A 17547-nucleotide genomic window follows, 5' to 3' on the forward strand; every position below is an offset into this window, starting at 1 on the left:
GGCCAGAGTTGCTGGGCTGGGTGTGGGGCGTCACAGCTGTTTGGCCTCTCAGCCCCCGGCCAATGTCGCCCAGGTGTCTTGCCCAATGCTGGGTGGTTCCCACCTACACCACATCTGCGCCGGGGCCTCCCTCAGGGAGGAGACTCGAGCTGGAACCAGGCTGTGACCCTGTGCCCTGCTGTGTGCCGCCGCCCCCCCGCCAAAGACGGGACCCAGGGGCTGTGTCCTGAGGGGCTCTAGGACAGCCCCACCAGTGCACTTGTTGCACTGCCACTGCTCAAACCTGATTTGAGATGCTTTGTGGGTATTTTATGCCAGAGTTTCAGAGTCCTATATTTCCTTGGCAGTATTTCAAAATCTAAGGGGTCAGCTGCTGCTGCTCCCATTCAGAGCTGCTCCCCAGTGCCCGCCCCTCCCTGCGCCTCACAGCACTCACCCTGCCATGCTCCAGCCATCCCTGCCCTGGACGGCCAGCTGCCCCAGTCCTGGTCCTCCGCCGTGTCACTGACCTCGCCCTGCTCCACCCCAGGGTAAACCCCAGGTCTCCACCCAACCTGTCAAACTCCCCACTCCGTCCTTCCTGCCTGGTTACACCCTGAGATGAGGGGACCCTGGCAATGTTCCCAGCTGAACCTTGCTTTCCCACAGTTACATGTCGCTCGAGGCCTCCCTGTAGCATCCAATGTGTCAGTACCCCCTCCATCCCCAACAGACGTGCCCTCCCCCCGTTGTCTGCCTGCTTGTCGTCAGTCTGTGACATGCCACGTATGTGATGAGGAGGTGCTTGGAGTGGCACCATTCTGCGTGTGGCCACGCACTTCGTTTCCGTTTTCACACGTGGTTTAGAGCTGGGTGTCCGACAGAGGTGTCCGAAGTGGAAAGCGTCGTGCACTCGTCCCACCTGTGGCCCCTGCAGAGCTCCGGCTGTGGCACAGGCTCCCGAGAGCTGGGGATGGAGGAGGCGCGGGTTTGCCGTGTGCTCCTTTGCTGCTCGCCCAAGGCTTGGCTTTTCTGGTGGTCTCCTGGTTGGCGTGAACCTTGGGCTTGCGCCAGGGTCCCCCTGCTGTCGTGGAGGGCAGGCAGATAGGTGGACGCTTGGGAGTTACCAGTCAAGTCCCTGCGCCGGGCAGACTGTTTCCTGCAGGTCAGGAGTTTTCAAGGCCTCAGCCTGGTAGGAATAGTTGAGAAACACTGGTTCAGGCAGCTTGCTTTATTCACAGCCCTGAGACACCTCTGGGACAGCCCCTGAGGATATTTTTTCTGGAACTTTCTCGGGGCCTGTGCTGTGATGAGTGGGAAATGCAGTTTGGTAGGTCCTCACAGAAGAGCCCACCAGTGCAGGTGCTGGCTGCCTCCTCCAGTGGGCACCAGCCCAGGTCTGGGGCAGGAACGTGGGTGGCTGTGGATCCACCCAGGACAGAGCGACTGCCTTAGTGCATGGTGGAACTGAGTACAGAGCTCCTCCCCTGCCCCCTTTCCAAGTGCAGCCTTGCCCGGCCTATTCCCAGGCATCACTGAAAAGTTACTGGTGGGTTTGCACATTGGCAGGAACGTCTGCTCTCCCTTCCTTCCTCGGGAAGAAGGTTCTCTCTCCAGGGGCTCCACCTCCCTAGGCACTCATCCCCAGCCTCATGGTCTGAGTCACAGTCTCTGCGGCTGATAGGGACTTGCTCCCTCTCCTAACCCTGTCCCTGCACCCAGCCCAGCTGCGGCCCCAGGCCCAGATGCATGGCGCTCCAGTGGGCTTGCCCCGTCCTGTGAAACAGCGTCCAGAAACCTCAGTGTGCTTGTCGTCAGGCTGGGTTCCGAATGGCGTGCTGTCGCTGTGGGACCTCGGGAACCCAGGTGCTTCTGTATGGCCTCTGCCCCCACCTGCTGTGTGATGGAAGTCCAGCCCCTAAACTGCCCCTACCCCTGCCCAGGTCTCACTTTCTCATCTGTAAATGGCACCTGGACCCAAGGGCCAGTAGCTCCTTTGTCAGCGTTCTGATGTCAATGCACGTACTTCACAATGCTCTGCTCTTTCTGTCCATCACCAAAAGACTAACGTTTGTTCCTTGGAAGAAGACTACAGTTCACCCTTGAACAATGTGGGTTTGAACTATGAGGATCCACTTATACGTGGATTTTTTTTCAATAAAAATTATACTGAGCATGCCTGCCTCCTCTTCCACCTCCTCTCTCTCTCCTGCCTCTGCTGCCCTGAGAGAGCAAGGCCAGCCCCTCCTGTTCCTCCTCTTCCCCCCAGCCCCAGTCAGCATGCGGACAGTGAGGATGAAGGCCTGGGTGACAATTCACTTCCGCTTAATAAAGACCCACTTCTGCTTAATGAATAGCAGCCGTATTTCCTCCTGCCTGTGCCTTTCTGAATACCACATTTTTCCTCACTTACTCTATTAGAGGAATACAGTAGATGGTACGCACCACAGCACATGAAATACCTGCTCACTGACTGCTCTCGGTAGGGCCACTGGTCAACGGGCTATTAGTAGTTAAGTTCTGGGGAGTCAGAGGCTGTACGTGACTTCAGCTGCACAAGGGGTCAGTGCCTCTAACCCTTGTGGTGCTGAAGGGCCAGCTGCACAATGAATTAATCCCCGGGACCGCGCCGGGCCCGCGTCCGACACCTGGACTCAGAGGCCTCTGCAGTAGGGACCGTCGGGTAAAGAAACCCCACAGTCCAGCAGGACGTTCTGACTCTGGCCATATTCCTTCTAGTATAGCATCTGTTTGAGAGAACAAAATCCCGAGGCAGAAGGTTGACGCTCCTTGGGTTCATTCTGCTGGCTCGGCTGGTACCCTGAGGCTGATCCCCCGAGGCTGGTCCCCCGAGGCTGGTGTGCTCGCAGGTGGTGGCTGGCAGGGTTGCCAGGCTTGTCTGTAAAGGGACAGAGGGGATGGGTTTTCAGCTTTGGGGGGCACACCTGGTCTCGGGCCTGCAGGCCTGTAGATGCCCACTGAAGATGGAGGTTCCTAGAATTGTCGTGTGGCACACAATTTTTTTTGCATTTTTTTCTGTCATTAAAAATCATTTAAAAGCCATTCTCAGCTCACAGCTGTACAAAAGCAGCCAGCAGGTTTGATCTGGGCGCCGTACTTTGCTAGCCTCAGTGTAGAGTAAACTATACTTTGTGTCTTTAAAAGGCTTCTCTTCTAGCATTGCAGGTGAACTTTGCTTAGAAACGTAACTATTTTTAAAAGCACATGTAGGTGAAGTCTAGTCTTTAAAGCACTTGTAGGTGAAATCCCTGGTCTGGGGCTGACTCTGCAGTGTGTTTGCAGGGGCCATGCTTGCTCTGTGCAGTGCTGCTGTCATCCAGGGCAGGTCCCACGGGAGGGCCACTGTGGCCAGGCTCCGTGGGGTGGGGCGCCCTGGGACAGGGGCTGCTGCTCTTCCCAGGGCCACCAGTGAGACTCTCAGTGCGTAGAGTGCGGTTCTGTGTGGAAGTTGTGGGGTGCGTCTCCTGGCCCTCCCATAGTGGGACGCAGCCTCAAGTGAAGACCCCACGGCCCATGTTGAGTGCCTCAGAGCTGGGGCCGCCCACCTGCCTGCCTGGGCCCTCTTGACCCCGGAGCTGCCTGCCTGACTGTTGGAGCACCCGGTGGATTGAGTGGGAAGTGGGTGTAGGTGCTCACAGGCGATAGGGTCACCAGAACCCACCCAGGGGCCCCTCACCTGTCCCTCATTCTTATCCCACACTCTGGGAGGCGGTACAAGGTCGGGAGGGCCAGCGGGACTCTGCCACCAGGAGTCACTTCCGCCCCTCTTGGAACTGGGCCTCCCTTTCCTGCGAGCTTCTCCTGAGTTCTCAGTGCCCACTAGCAGCTCCTTTGCTCTCCCTGAGGCCTTGAGGTGACTCTGCCTTGGGAATGGGGAGGGTTTGGGTCTCAGCCTCCCTCATGGTCCTGGCTTGGGTCTGAGCCCTGACTGGCGCTCTGGGAGCCTGTGCTCTTCATGGTTGCCGTTGGGATTTTTCCAGGAGGCCCTGTGGCATTGGCTTTTGCTCTCTCTCTGGAAGCTCTGCCTTGCTTTTTTTTTTCCCCTTTTGTCCGCTCTGTAGGTGCTTGAGGGGGAGTTACAGATCCAGCAGAGACTCAGTGGCACTCTCCCTGGATCTGACGCGACTCGAGAGTGATGGGGAGACAGGATGTGCCACAGAGTCCTCGGTGTGGCCCTGAGGCCGTGTCCCTGCCGCTCAGGGTGTGCAGTCTGCGGAGCCGCGTGGGTTGTGGGCCATGCCACTGACGGGACTGTGTCTCTCCAGGTGCTGCAGGGCGCACAGCTGATCGCCGTGGCCTCCTCGGACCCCGCGGCAGCGGGCGTGGATGGATCGCCGCTCCAGGGCAGCGACATCCAGGTTCAGTACGTGCAGCTGGCGCCAGTGAGCGACCACACAGCCGGGGCGCAGGTGAGTCTGGGGCCCCGCGCTGGGACACTGAAGTGATGGCACGGCCGCCTGCCGCTGCCACCAGGCACACGTGGCCCCAGGGCTTTCTCGTGACTCCTCCCGTGCGGAGGGCATGTGATCGGACACGGATGCCCATCTGAGGGTTCCACGTCTCCCACGCACCATGAATGTGAAGGTGAGAAGGTAGATCCTGCCCCAGTTCTAAATTTCAACTGATTCTGGAGACTGTCCTGTGGAAATGTTTGTCAATTCAGGGGCAGAAGTGAAGCTCTGCCCTGTGCTCCCTCCACGGAGCCCTTTCCTGTGGGCTGGGGAGCATGCGGGCCCTGTCAGCGCCAGAGCTCCCTGCCCCTTGTCGAAGGCCTCAGCTTGGGGCAGAGCCAGCACCTTGGGCCATCATGACCCTGGCGTCCGCCGAAACAAAGTGCAGGTCTGCTGTGCTCTGTGGATGGCCTGGTAGGCTCATGGCCAGCATCTCCAGACCTCGCAGGCGGAAGCGCCTGAGGGTGCGGCTGTGCTGACATCCCCAGGGTGGCCGAGGCCCAGACAAGAGCCCGTGATGCCATGGGCTGTTCGCTCTGAACATAGGAGGCGGAAGGCGGCCCTGTGTCCCGGAGCAGGCTTGGTCCCGCAGCCTCCGTGCCACCTGGTTTGGGAACGTGCCCAACCGGGACCTTTTCCTTGTTCTACCTCCAGCTGGGTGGTTGACTGCTGCCCAGCCCTTTGGGAACATTCTGGCTGCTGTCTCTGGGTCTGTTCCTCTCCTTCCTGTGGACCCAGCACTGGTGATCCACCTGTGTCTTGATGCCATCCATCTTCAATGCTTAGAATTAAAATCCTAGATGTCTGAGCAGCCTTTCCCTGCTCCCCAGGCGCTGCTGAGGGTAGGTGTGCCCATCAGCCCTCAGGAGGAGTGGAGTCCTCCTCAGGAGGCGCTTGCCGAAGAATTGGGCTCAGTAGAGCCCACGCTCACCAGGGTGTGCAGGTCGCCCGGCTGGGCAGTTCTGCAGCCCCTCAGCCACAGCAGCCACGCAACGGTGTCAGTGCTCACCTGACAGTCACATCTTCTTCACAGCACGGCACCTGTGGGCCCAGAGTTTAAGGGCCCGTGTCCTGTAGAAGGCTTGGCCCCTCCTCCAGCCTGAGCCTTCCTGCCGTGCCTATGGGTGTGGTGGCCCCCGCACGGGCACGCCCTGTACTCTGTGCCCATGGGTGTGGTGGCCCCCGCACGGGCATGCCTTGTACTCTGCATGGTGTTTGGTTCTACACTGTCACTGACCCCACTGGAGATGGGCTGGAAGCACGTGAGGGTCATGGGCACAGAATGGGCAGGCGGGAGGTGGGGGGTGGGTGGGATGGTGAAGGCAAACTCGTTGCGCAGCGCTTATTTTATGTGGTGTGAACCTTGACCTGCCCGTGAAGAACAGCCAGGCGTGGTCAGCCCATGCTGAGGACGCCTGGCGGCCCCTCGTGCTGTTCCAGACAGGAGCGCTGCAGGAGGGCAGTGAGGTCCGCGCCTGGGAATCTAGATGTGGGGGCCATGCCTGAGAGCTGCTGCTGCATTATAAGTTTCTGGTCATTTCCAGATTTCACAATTGAAGAAACCTGTGTCCCATGGTTGGTGTTTACACCCCTAGCTTCCTGTAAGCTTTCTCTGTCACCATGCTCTCCCTGGCAGGCCCCAGGTGAATGATTTAATTAGGATCCGTCGTAACAGCGAAGGAAGACAGTGTGCTTAACGGGCCGCTTTCCCTGCAGAAAACCCCAGTGTGGTTGGACTTGGTGGTGAGCAGGTTTGCCTATCCGAGGCCAGGCAGCTGCAGGGTGCGGTAGCTTGTCACCAGCTGCACAGCTCTCTGCCTTACCATCTCAGCTTGTCCTCAGGCTAGCTCTGCCCCACTGGGAAGTGACCGAAGGCCTTCATGGTGACCCTGCAGGCGTGACTGCACCCAACAGAGACGTGTTTCTGGTTGAGCCTCCTTATCCACATGAAGCCCCTACCCCAGCAACGCTCGGGAATGGCCTGGCATCTTCCGTTGGTCAGAGCAGGGTCACACACATGAGCTAATTCTAGGAAAACCTGTGGCTCGGCTGTGAGGGCCTGGCTCTGAGAAGATGGGGTTCCCTTAGGAGGGAAGGCAGGTCGCTGGCCTGTGGGGGTGGCCAATCCTCAAAGTAGAGAGTGGGGCCTGTTCCCTGGAGCAGTGGATTGGAAGGGTAGGGGGGTGCTATTTGCAGGGAAGACACTTGTCTTAATGCAGGGTGGCCTGCGGGTGTCATAGGCTCCCTGAACCATCTGTAGCAGGGGCAGTGCCTCCACCAGCCTCTGCCTGGAACATGGGTCTGGCCACCATCCTTGGAGGGCAAGTGAGTCCCTCCCAGCCAGCCCAGACCTGTGCCCCACTGTCCTCACCCACCCTGGTCCCTAGCTGCCTTTCCAGCTGTCCAGGGGAAGGAGCGTTGCATCCCAGGCAGTGGCCCCCCCTACCCCAGCCTCCTGTGGCCTGTAGCCACCCACCCCCGGGCCCTGGTGTGGTTCCTCCATTCCAGCTCAGGCTCGCCCTTCCCATTAGGCCTTCCCAGCTGTGGCCGGGCTCTCAGGAGACAGTCCCTGCACTGACCCCTCATCCTATCCTGGAAGGCTCTTCCTCCATCCAGGAAACAGTGTATCGAGTGTCATTTGACATTTGTCTTGAAAAAGCACAACCTAGACCAGATGTGGTGGTTCATGCCTGTAATCCCAGTGCTTTGGGAGGCTGAGGCAGGGATGTTGCTTGAGCCCAGGACTTCAAGATCAGCCTGGGCAATGTAGCGAGACCCCCATCTCTACAAAACATAAAAAAATTAGCTGGGACCAAGCACAGTGGCTCATGCCTGTAATCCTAGCATTTTGGGAGGCTGAGGCAGGCCAATCACCTGAGGTCAGGAGTTCGAGACCAGCCTGCTCAACCTGGTGAAACCCCATCTCTACTAAAAATACAAAAATAAGCCAGGCATGGTGGCAGGTGCCTGTAATCCCAGCTGCTTGGGAGGCTGAGGCAGCAGAATCGCTTGAACCTGGGAGGCGGAGGTTGCGGTGAGCCAAGATTGCACCACTGTGCTCCAGCCTGGGTGACAGAGTGAGACTCCATCTCAAAAAAATTTAGCCAGGCATGGGGGTGCGCACTGGTGGTCCCACCTACTTGGGAGGCTGAGGTGGGAGGATCACTTGGGCCCATGAGGTCGAGGCAGCTGTGAGCTGTGTTTGTACCACTGCACTCCAGCCTGGGCAACAGAGCAAGACCCTATCTCTTAAAAAATAAAATAAAATGAAGCAGGACCTTAACTATAGTAGAAGTCACCAGGTGTCTTCCTCCCGTGGGGTTGGCCGTGGGCTCGTGGCTTCTCCTGGCTCTTCGTTTGTGTGCCCTCCAGCTGAAGCTTCTGGGAGTGTACATGGAAGCCCTAGAGTGAGCTCCTCCACTTGGGGCATGTTCTGTGTGGCTGAGCTGGAGGATGAGTGACTTATTCCAAGATTATATATTTTTCCTTTACTTTTATTTATTTATTTATTTATTTTTGAGACGGAGTCTGGCTCTGTTGCCCAGGCTGGAGTGCAGTGGTCAATCTCAACTCATTGCAGCCTCTGCCTCTTGGGTTCAAGCGATTCTCCTGCCTCAGCTTCCCTAGCAGCTGGGACTACAGGTGTGCACTACCACACCTGGCTAATTTTTGTATTTATTGTAGAGATGAGGTTTAACTGTATTGGCCAGGCTAGTCTTGAACTCCTGACCTCAAGTGATTCACCCGCCTCAGCCTCCCAAAGTCCTGGGATTATAGGCATGAGCCACCGCACCCAACCGCCTTTAACTCATTTTAAGATAAAGCTGTGATTGTGTACTTAAGTCCTTTTAATATCTATAACTCATTGACCAGACCTTACATTTAACTTTGAGGGAAGAAACATAGCTGCCCCGAAAATCCTTTGTTGAAACGTTGGGACAGTGTTTATAGGAAGGCAAAATGGTCCCTGAAGCTTCAGGGAAATATCTTAGGGAGGACCAGGATGTTCTCTACTTTCGGGTTACTTCCCAGTGAGGCGGTGGGTTCCGGGTGGAGAGGCAGGAGCAGCTGCCACACCGGCCGGGGTGGCCGAGGCCATGTGGGGGGCGGGCCGGGGCCTGGATGGGCCGGAGCTGCCCTGTGGGCACTTCCTTCCGCTGGGAGAGAGGCGTTCTGTACCAAGCCGGGTGAGCCTTGGGGTGGTCAGGGCACCTTCGCGCTCCTGTGTGCTCTTTCTGATTCTGCCTGAATGTTGCTGGCTGTTCATGACACCCCCTGGCCATGCAGTGCTGGGTATTTTCCTAGAAAGTTCCTCCTTTCTCCCTTTTGCAGACGGCCGAGGCCCTGCAGCCCACGCTACAGCCGGAGATGCAGCTCGAGCACGGGGCCATCCAGATCCAGTGAGCGGTGCCCGCGGCTCCAGGAACGCCCGGCACCAGGAGCCCCTCGCTGGCTCCGCCCATGGCCCGGCCCCCATGCGCCCTGCTCTCTCGGCCTCAGCACAGGCAGCGGCTGCACGGATTCTGCTGAAGTGCGTCTGAAGGCTGCTGCCTCCGCGGGGAAGAGCGCCCTATCAACTGAAAGAGCAGCCGCCGCCGCCCCCAGCCGGAGACCTTTCGTTTGAGTCACGCTGTTGGTGTCGGAGGACGGAGGGGAGGCACAGTGCGGAGAGCGTCGCGTATGCGCGGGAAATCAAGAACTATGATATTTTTCTGTTTAAACAGCTTTTTTTAATTTGCTATGGTGTTTATAACAAAAAAGAAAATTTGAAAAAAAAAATCCCAGGGGAGTAGCAGGAGCCCTTTGCTGTGTGCTCTGTCCACTGTCATGAGACAGGAGCCCTTTGCTGTGTGCTCTGTTCAGTGTCATGAGGCAGGTGTTTGCAAAGCCAGCTCTCGGTTCCGATGGGGTATTGCTGACCTACTTTTCTAGGGGAAATGCTCTCAAACACTGTAATTATGCATTTCTAATTAAATAAAATGTATTTATGACCACAACAGCCTTACGCTTTTCCTCCTGCGAGACAGTTCGCCAGAGAGTGCCTGTTCCTGGGGGGCTGGGCTTGCTGGGCTTCAGGCCACACTGCTACCCTCTCCACTGTGCAGACAGTAGGTGTGGGCACCCCGGGACAGTCCGAGTTCTGTTTCCGTGGCGTGGGAGCTGTCGAGGGGAAACGTGGTTTAGGACACAGCTACGGAACGTCTTGTTCTCGTAAACCACAGAGCGCCGCCAGCTCCAGAAGGCACAGTCCTGGGGTCCTTAGAGAAAGTTGCAGCCACAGGGGCAGACCCTACTACCTACAAATTTTTTTAAGGCAGAGAAAATACCTGCAAATAGAAGTGCCAGAGGCAGTTTGCATCCCTGGTGCCCAGCCGGGCCTGGCCTGCTCCGCCCACACCGTTACAGCGGATGCATTGGGGGCTTGGGAAGAGCCTGCGTGGTGCCAGTTTCGCCGACTTAGAGCAGGGCTTCTCTGTGCTTTCTCTGGGAGGAGTTCCGTGTTGCCATCCAGACGGTCGTGGCTCCAGCCTGCCCCACCCTGTCAGGATCCTGGACTGGGTCCCCTTGGGGGTGAGGGTCTAGGGTGAGCTGCTCTCGAAAGGGGGGCTGCGCTCTTGGGTTCTGTGTCTCCATTGCTGGGGGGCCGCCTCCGAAGATGGCCTCCACAAGGAGCCGGGCGAGGCCTCCCGGGAGGTCACCGGAGCGTGGCCGCTCTCCAGGAGACAGAAGGGACCAGCTGGGAGGCGGGGTGTAGAATGTGAAATCCACACACATCTGACTGGAATCCCAGAGGAGAGAATAGAGAAAACAGAAGGAAGACGCATTGCAGGGATTCAGGAAGTAGAACAGAACCCCAAGCAGGAGAAACGAACATCAGTCTCTGCTTCGACACACGCAAGTATCACAGGCAAAGATCATTTTGACAGCAGCCAGAGAGAAAGGACAGATGCCTGTGATGGGATGAAAGCAAGGCAGCAGGCGTGGGCACCCACTGGGTGCTGAGTGGAGGGGGAGCCACTGGCGCAGAGGAGAGAGCTCTCGGTCTGGGGCTGGGTCTTCAGTGAACCTGTTGTTGAAGATGCTGGTGACACGCTACCAGCTGACCCAGCAGTTCCACTTGTAGGATCCACCCCGGAGCCCTCAAGACAGCTGCTCACACGTGCGCCTATGCTTAGATGTGCCTAGCAGCATGGCTCCTTCAGCCACAGGGTAGACGCAACCTGGGTTTCCATCAGCAGATGAAGGGAGAAACAAAGCCGACTGTCCAAAGAATGGGACGTCAATCCAGCCACGCGAAGGAATGGAGCACGGATGCGTGCTGCAGCCCGGCCAGCACTCGGAGGAGCTATGCTGAGTGAAGCCATGTGCAGAGGACCACTTACTGTTTGATTCCATTGATATGAAATGTCCTGAAAAGACAATTGCAGAGAGAGCGATTTGTGCTTGCCAGGGACTGGGGTGAGGCAGGATTGGAAGTGACTGCGAATGGGCAGGGGGTTTCTTTTTGGGTGATTAGAATGTTGTGGAATTAGTGGTGACGTGTGCACAACCCTACACTGAAAGTCACTGAATCCTTCACTTAAAAGGGTGAATTTGTTGGCATATAAATTTTCTCAAAATTACAAAAATAAAGAATTAGGTGGTATATAAACAAAAATTTATAAACAAAAATTGAGGCCAGGTGTGCTGGCTCACGCCTATAAGCCCAGCGCTTTGGGAGGCTGAGGTGGGAGGATTGCTTGAGCCCAGGAGTTAGAGACCAGACTGGGCAATATAGTGAGACTCCATCTCTACAAAACAATACAAAAACAATGAGCTGGGTGTGGTGGCACGCACCTGTGGTCCCAGCTACTTGAGTTCCTGAAGCATGAGTATCGCTTGAGCCCAAGAAGTTGAGCTGAAGTGAGCTATGATTATGCCACTGTACTCCAGCCTGGGTGACAGGAAAAGACCCTGTCAAAAAAAAAAAAAATCATTTCTGATGGCACCTTCTTTACAGGGAATTGTTAGGAATATTCTTCAAGAGCAGGAATATGAATCCAGGGTAGGTGCCTGGAGTAAGATGGAGCGGTGGACAAAGAGAATAATATACATAAATTGTTTCATTGAAACTTTAAAAACAAAATACTGGAAAACATTACTGTGTAACTTGGGCCATGGACGAAGGGAGGTGAATTGTTTTAAAGCCCCTGTATTGCCCTGCAGAAAAAGGCTGGAAGGACTGTGCAATTATTTATTTATTTATTTAGAGATGGAGTTTTCACTCTTGTCTCCCAGGCTGGAGTGCAGTGGTATGATCTCGGCTCACTGCAACCTCTGCCTCCCGGGTTCAAGTGATTCTCCCACCTCAGCCTCCCGAGTAGCTGGAATTACAGGCACACGCCACCACGCCCAGCTAATTTTTGTATTTTTAGTAGAGATGGGGTTTCACCATGTTGGCCAGGATGGTCTCAGTCTCTTGACCTCGTGATCCACCTGCGTTGGCCTCCCAAAGTGCTGGGATTACAGGCATGAGCCACCACGCGCAGCCTTGTGTTTTTGTTTGTTTGTTTGTTTGTTTGTTTTGAGACCGAGTTTTGCACTTGTTGCCCAGGCTGGAGTGCAGTGGTGCGATCTCAGCTCACTGCAGCCTCTGCCTCCTGGGTTCAGGTGATTCTCCCACCTCAGCCTTCTGAGTAGCTGGGATTACAGGCGTGTGCCACTGTGCCCAGCAAGGATCGTGCAGTTTTAAGTCCTGGAATTCACTATGACAAACACTTCAGAAACAAGGCATGGAAAACGTTTGTAGAGATGCAAGGTACTGCAGCAAGATGATGAACACCTAGATCCAAGCCTCGTGTGAGGAATGTCACACCCAACAACCTCAGGGAACACGCTCTTCTCCAAATTGCCACCACTAGAATGTGAATCCACCTCAACACCACAGGATGGCAGCTTGCAGAATGTGTTTTGTGACCAAATTGAATTAAGGCAAAAATTAATGAGAAGAAAAGTAGAAAATCCCTGAATGTTTGGGAATTAAATAACAAACATTTACGTAACTCGTAGGTCAGATAAGAAAGAAAACTGGATATGTGAAGGTATTTGTAATTGAAGGACAAATGCAAGTTGATCAAAACTTGGGGACTATCGACAGTTGTGTTAGAGAAAAGCTTAAAGACGGCCGGGTGCGGTGGCTCAACCTTGTAATCTCAGCACTTTGGGAGGCCGAGACGGGCGGATCATGAGGTCAGGAGATTGAGACCATCCTGGCTAACACAGTGAAACCCTGCCTCTAGTTCAAAAATACAAAAAAACTAGCCGGGCGAGGTGGCGGGCGCCTGTAGTCCCAGCTACTCGGGAGGCTGAGGCAGGAGAATGGCATGAACCTGGGAGGCGGAGCTTGCAGTGAGCTGAGATCCAGCCACTGCACTCCAGCCTGGGTGACAGAGCGAGACTCCGTCTCAAGGAAAAAAAAAAAAAAAAAGCTTAAAGACAAGGAAAAATTAATGAAATGAGGCACAAAACGTAGGGTAGATACAACCAACAAAACCAAATAGGATTCTTTGAGAAGACTGGTACACTTGAGAAAGCCCTGGTACACTAGTCAGAGAAAAGAGAGCAGGGACAAATTACAATGTCAGAATCTACGAACCCTTCAGACATAAAAACTTGAGACTGTCTCAAAAGTCAGTTGGAAACGTTAGATGCAATTGACAAATTACTGGGAAAAAAACTGCTACAAGAAGAAACGGAACATCTTACTAGCTCCTGTCTTTCGGAAATCTTACCTGTATCTTGCCACAAAGAAGAACTCCAGGCTCAGCATCTCACTGTTACGAAAAAAACAAAAAACACCAGACTCTCATTTCTCATCTTGTTTTATGAGGCAACATAACCCTGACACCAAAATCCAACAAGGATGTTTCAAAGAAAAAAAGAAACTCCAGGCCAGTGTCTCTCTTGAACATCCTAAGCAACCCTAAACAAAATATAAATAACCCTGATCCAGTGACATTAATGATCTATCATGATCAAGTTAGGTCCAGGAATGCAAAGTTGGTATACTATTTTAAAAGTTGGTATACTATTTTAAAAGTCAATGTATTACATCACACTAACAAAAGAGGTAAACTATATGGTTATCTTAATAAATGCAGAAAAGTAATTTGTAAACTTCAACACCCATTCATGATGAACTATGCCTAGTGTTCCATTATTGGAACGCCAAGCATGTGGGAGTTCTTTATATCCTACTGCTCGAGCTCATTGCCAAGCAGTAGGCGACCTCAGGCAGAAATGGGTTAAGAGAACCTTTAGCAAACCAGGAATAGAAAGGACCTTCCTTAATTTGATCAAAGGTATCTATAGAAATCTACAACAAGCAGCCTATTCAAGGGTGGAAAGCGGAGAGCTGCCCCCACCACCCCCCGCCACTCCCTGAGATGTAACAGACAAAGATGGCTGCCCCTCACCACAATGCGCTAGCACACCAAGGCAAGAAAAGAGGCTTAAAAGGGCCAGGTGCAGTGGCTCATGCCTGTAATCCCAGCACTTTGGGAGGCTGAGGCAGGTGGATCACCTGAGGTTGGGAGTTCAAGACCAGCCTGAGCAACATGGAGAAATCCCGTCTCTACTAAAAACACAAAATTAGCTGGGCGTGGTAGCACATGCCTGTAATCCCAGCTACTCGGGAGGCTGAGGCAGGAGAATCACTTGAACCCAGGAGGCAGAGGTTGTGGTGAGCCGAGATGGTGCCATTGCACTCCAGCCTGGGCAACAAGAGTGAAACTCTGTCTCAAAAAAAAAAAAAAAAAAAAAAAAAAAAAAAAAAAAAAAGGCTTAAAAGGCTTTAAAATGAGAAACGAAACTGTCAGTATTTGCAGGTGATATGGTTATATGTGAAGAAAATCCAAAGGAACTCACAAGCAAACCGTTAATAAGTGAATTTACAAGATTCCTGCCCACAAGGCCAACATACAAAAAACTAATTATATTTCTAAATTCCAGAAACAAACAGTAATAATCACTTACAAATGTTATTAGAGACACTAAGAAATTTAAACTATGTAGAAACAAATCTAACAAAAGATGTCTGGGATAGAAAGCTATAAAATATTAGGAAAGTGAAGAAAACCTAAAAAACAAAAAAAAACAACAACAAAAAAAATGGAGGTGGCATGTAGCCTGTTGGTGAATGCAAGCCTCAATATCATAAAGATGATCATTTTTCTTTAAATGGTACATTCACTGCAATTTCAGTGAAAATCCAAGCAGAGATTTTTGTGGAAATTGCCATGTTTATAATAGAATGATTTATATTCCTTTGGGTATATACCCAGTAACGGGATTGGTGGATCAAATGGTATTTCTGGTTCTAGATCTTTGAGGAACTGACACGTGTCTTCCACAATGGCTGAACTAATTTACGTGCACGCGTATGTCTATTGCAGCACTATTCACAATAGCAAAGGCATGGAACCAACCGAAATGCCCATCAGTGAGAGACTGGATAAAGAAAATGTGGCCGAGGCAGGCGGATCACTTGAGGTCAGTAGTTTGAGACCATCCTGGCCAATATGGCAAAATACCGTCTCTACTAAAAATACAAAAATTAGCAAAGCATGTGGTGCGTGCCTGTAATCCCAGCTACTTGGGAGGCTGAGGCAGGAGAATCACTGGAATCTGGGAGGTGGAGGTTGCAATCAACCGAGATCGTGCCACTGCACTCCAGCCTGGGTGACAGAGTGAGACTCTGTCTCCAAAAAAAAAAAAGGAATTCTAGAAAATAAAAAAGGGAATTCCCTTGACTCGATCAAGAGATTCCACAGAAGCCTTGCGGCCACAGCACGCGTCCCCAACGTCGGGAGCGGGGCTGGGTGCCGTTCTCACAGCTTCTGTTCAGCTGTGTGGAGGTCTTGGGAGCAGAGAAAAAAGAAAACAAGCCAGAGGCACACTGTGGAAACGAAAAGACAAAACTCGCTATTCGCAGGTGATGTCACTGTGTTCTAGAAAACTCCAAGCAATTTCCAAAGATAACCTAAAATATTTCCCAGGGATAAATATCAGAACTATTAAGAGACGTCAGCATGTTTTTGGGGATCAATCAAAGTCAATATACAAGGTGTCATTGCGTTTCTGTCATCAGCGGTCATGCGAAAAGGAAACTTTAAAAAGCCACCGTTCAAAAAGCTTTAAGACATAGAAATGTCAAGAAATAACTCGTTAAAGATGCGAAAAGTGTTTATGGGAAAAAAAATCATAAAACTTTACTGAAAGAGGTTAAAGAAGACCTAAATTAAGGGAGCCCCGTCCCGCATCTTTGGACTGCAGAGCACATTGCGCTGACCCCTGCCCTGCCGTCTCCCCTGTAGCTGGCTCCCCTTCAGCGGGGCCAGGGGCCCAGACCCACGGCTCCCCTCTGCATGGACACACCCTCACCCCTTCGCACCTCCGAGGACTCATCTAGACAAAGCCCCAAACTGAGATGAGATGAACCTTCGCCTGCCCTGGACCTGAGATCTGGAGAAGCAGCACACACCTGGTTGCATTTTTGCTGTGAAACCACAGGCTTCCAGGCGACCTCTTCATTCCGCCTGGCAGCCCCACTTCCCTTCCCTTTGCCTTGAACCTGTGCATCGCCTCCCCACCTCCACTCCGCTGATGGGGACGCCTCCCTGTTCAGCAGCCAGAGCAATCAAAAGAAACCCTACAGGCACCTCAGCCACATCCACTTCCCCACCACCCTGCGCTCGCCTCCCTCTGCTCCCCCACATGGGCGGGTGTCCTCCTGGCTCCCCCAGCAGCTGGGCCGCAGGAAGATGGGTGAGAGCAAGCTCTCTGGGTGCTTGGCGGCAGATGGCCATGGAAAGTGGGTCAGCTCAGCTGGTGGGAACAGCAGGAAGGTGTGGACGTCGGCCTGGCACCGGGCAGGGGTGCCTCTCAGCAGAATGGCATGGGGGCTGTGACAAGCTCCCCTCCATCTCTGGTCCTGGAGTCAGACTAGACCTTGGCTGCATCCGGCTCGAAGGCTCGCCATGGATGACAGATTGCCCAGCCCATCTTCGCCGGGGAGTTTGATCTGAGGCCATCAGGATCCAGCAGCCGTGAGTATGATGGCAAAACCGAGACCAGTCACCCAGTGGGGAAACGACATCACACGTTTAAAGAACACCAGGCAGGCCGGGCGCGGTGGCTCAAGCCTGTAATCGCAGCACTTTGGGAGGCCGAGATGGGTGGATCACCAGGTCAGGAGATCGAGACCATCCTGGTTAACACGGTGAAACCCCGTCTCTACTAAAAAATACAAAAAATTAGCCGGGCGAGGTGGCGGCGCCTGTAGTCCCAGCTACTCGGGAGGCTGAGGCAGGAGAATGGCCTAAACCTGGGAGGCGGAGCTTGCAGTGAGCTGAGATCCGGCCACTGCACTCCAGCCCGGGCTACAGAGCGAGACTCCGTCTCAAAAAAAAAAAAAAAAAAAGAACACCAGGCATTTCTACACACGGCGCGGGGAGGAAATCCGTCCTGATTTTGAACTTTGGCACAGCGGTGAAACTGAGGGTAGCAAACTGTGTGTAAGGAGAGGGCTCCTTTCTGTAAGTGGCCCTCCAAGAGCCGGAGTCCCGGTCCTGGGAGATGCGTGTCACGTGTGTGGCCTTGTGATAGAGCCGCTGGGGTTCTCTGTCCACTTCCGGGTCGCCCCTGTGTTGCTGGGTGGCCTCCCTGTGCCCCCACCCCGGGCCCTGCAGGCTGGCTTCCCAGTGGACTCGGCTGTGGGAGGTCCTGACAGGGTGGGCGCTCCTTCCCCGCTCCCCCACAGCCCCGTGACCACAGCCCCATCCCTGGCTCCAGCATCCTTAGGATCTTTGCCCCTCAAGCCCCGAACCTGGCTGCTCTCGGGCTGTACAGAAACCTGTTTCCTGTAGGGACATACATTTAAAGTCCATTAAAGCCTCAGACCGGTTGGGCGCGGTGGCTCAAGCCTGTAATCCCAGCACTTTGGGAGGCCGAGACGAGCGGATCACGAGGTCAGGAGATCTAGACCATCCTGGCTAACACGGTGAAACCCCGTCTCTACTGAAAAATACAAAAAACTAGCCGGGCGAGGTGGCGGCGC

At 53.8% G+C, this 17547-nt stretch overlaps 1 protein-coding gene and 1 pseudogene across 19 annotated transcripts in view; both read left to right on the forward strand.

Moving 5' to 3' along the window:
- Nucleotides 1-8966, forward strand: part of BANP (BTG3 associated nuclear protein) — a 127524-nt gene extending 118558 nt beyond the window's left edge. For all 19 annotated transcript variants that reach the window (XM_038008163.2, XM_038008157.2, XM_038008158.2 and 16 more), the window contains 2 exons: nucleotides 4266-4409; nucleotides 8784-8966. In XM_038008163.2, the coding sequence (XP_037864091.1) occupies nucleotides 4266-4409; nucleotides 8784-8855 (216 nt within the window). In that variant the 3' untranslated portion in view covers nucleotides 8856-8966. The remainder of the gene's footprint in view (nucleotides 1-4265; nucleotides 4410-8783) is intronic.
- On the forward strand, nucleotides 2260-4256 carry LOC140711724 (uncharacterized; annotated as a pseudogene).
- Nucleotides 8967-17547: the final 8581 nt, after the last annotated feature.

This window comes from Chlorocebus sabaeus, chromosome 5, assembly GCF_047675955.1.
Source record: "Chlorocebus sabaeus isolate Y175 chromosome 5, mChlSab1.0.hap1, whole genome shotgun sequence".
Classification (NCBI taxonomy): Eukaryota; Metazoa; Chordata; class Mammalia; order Primates; family Cercopithecidae; genus Chlorocebus; species Chlorocebus sabaeus.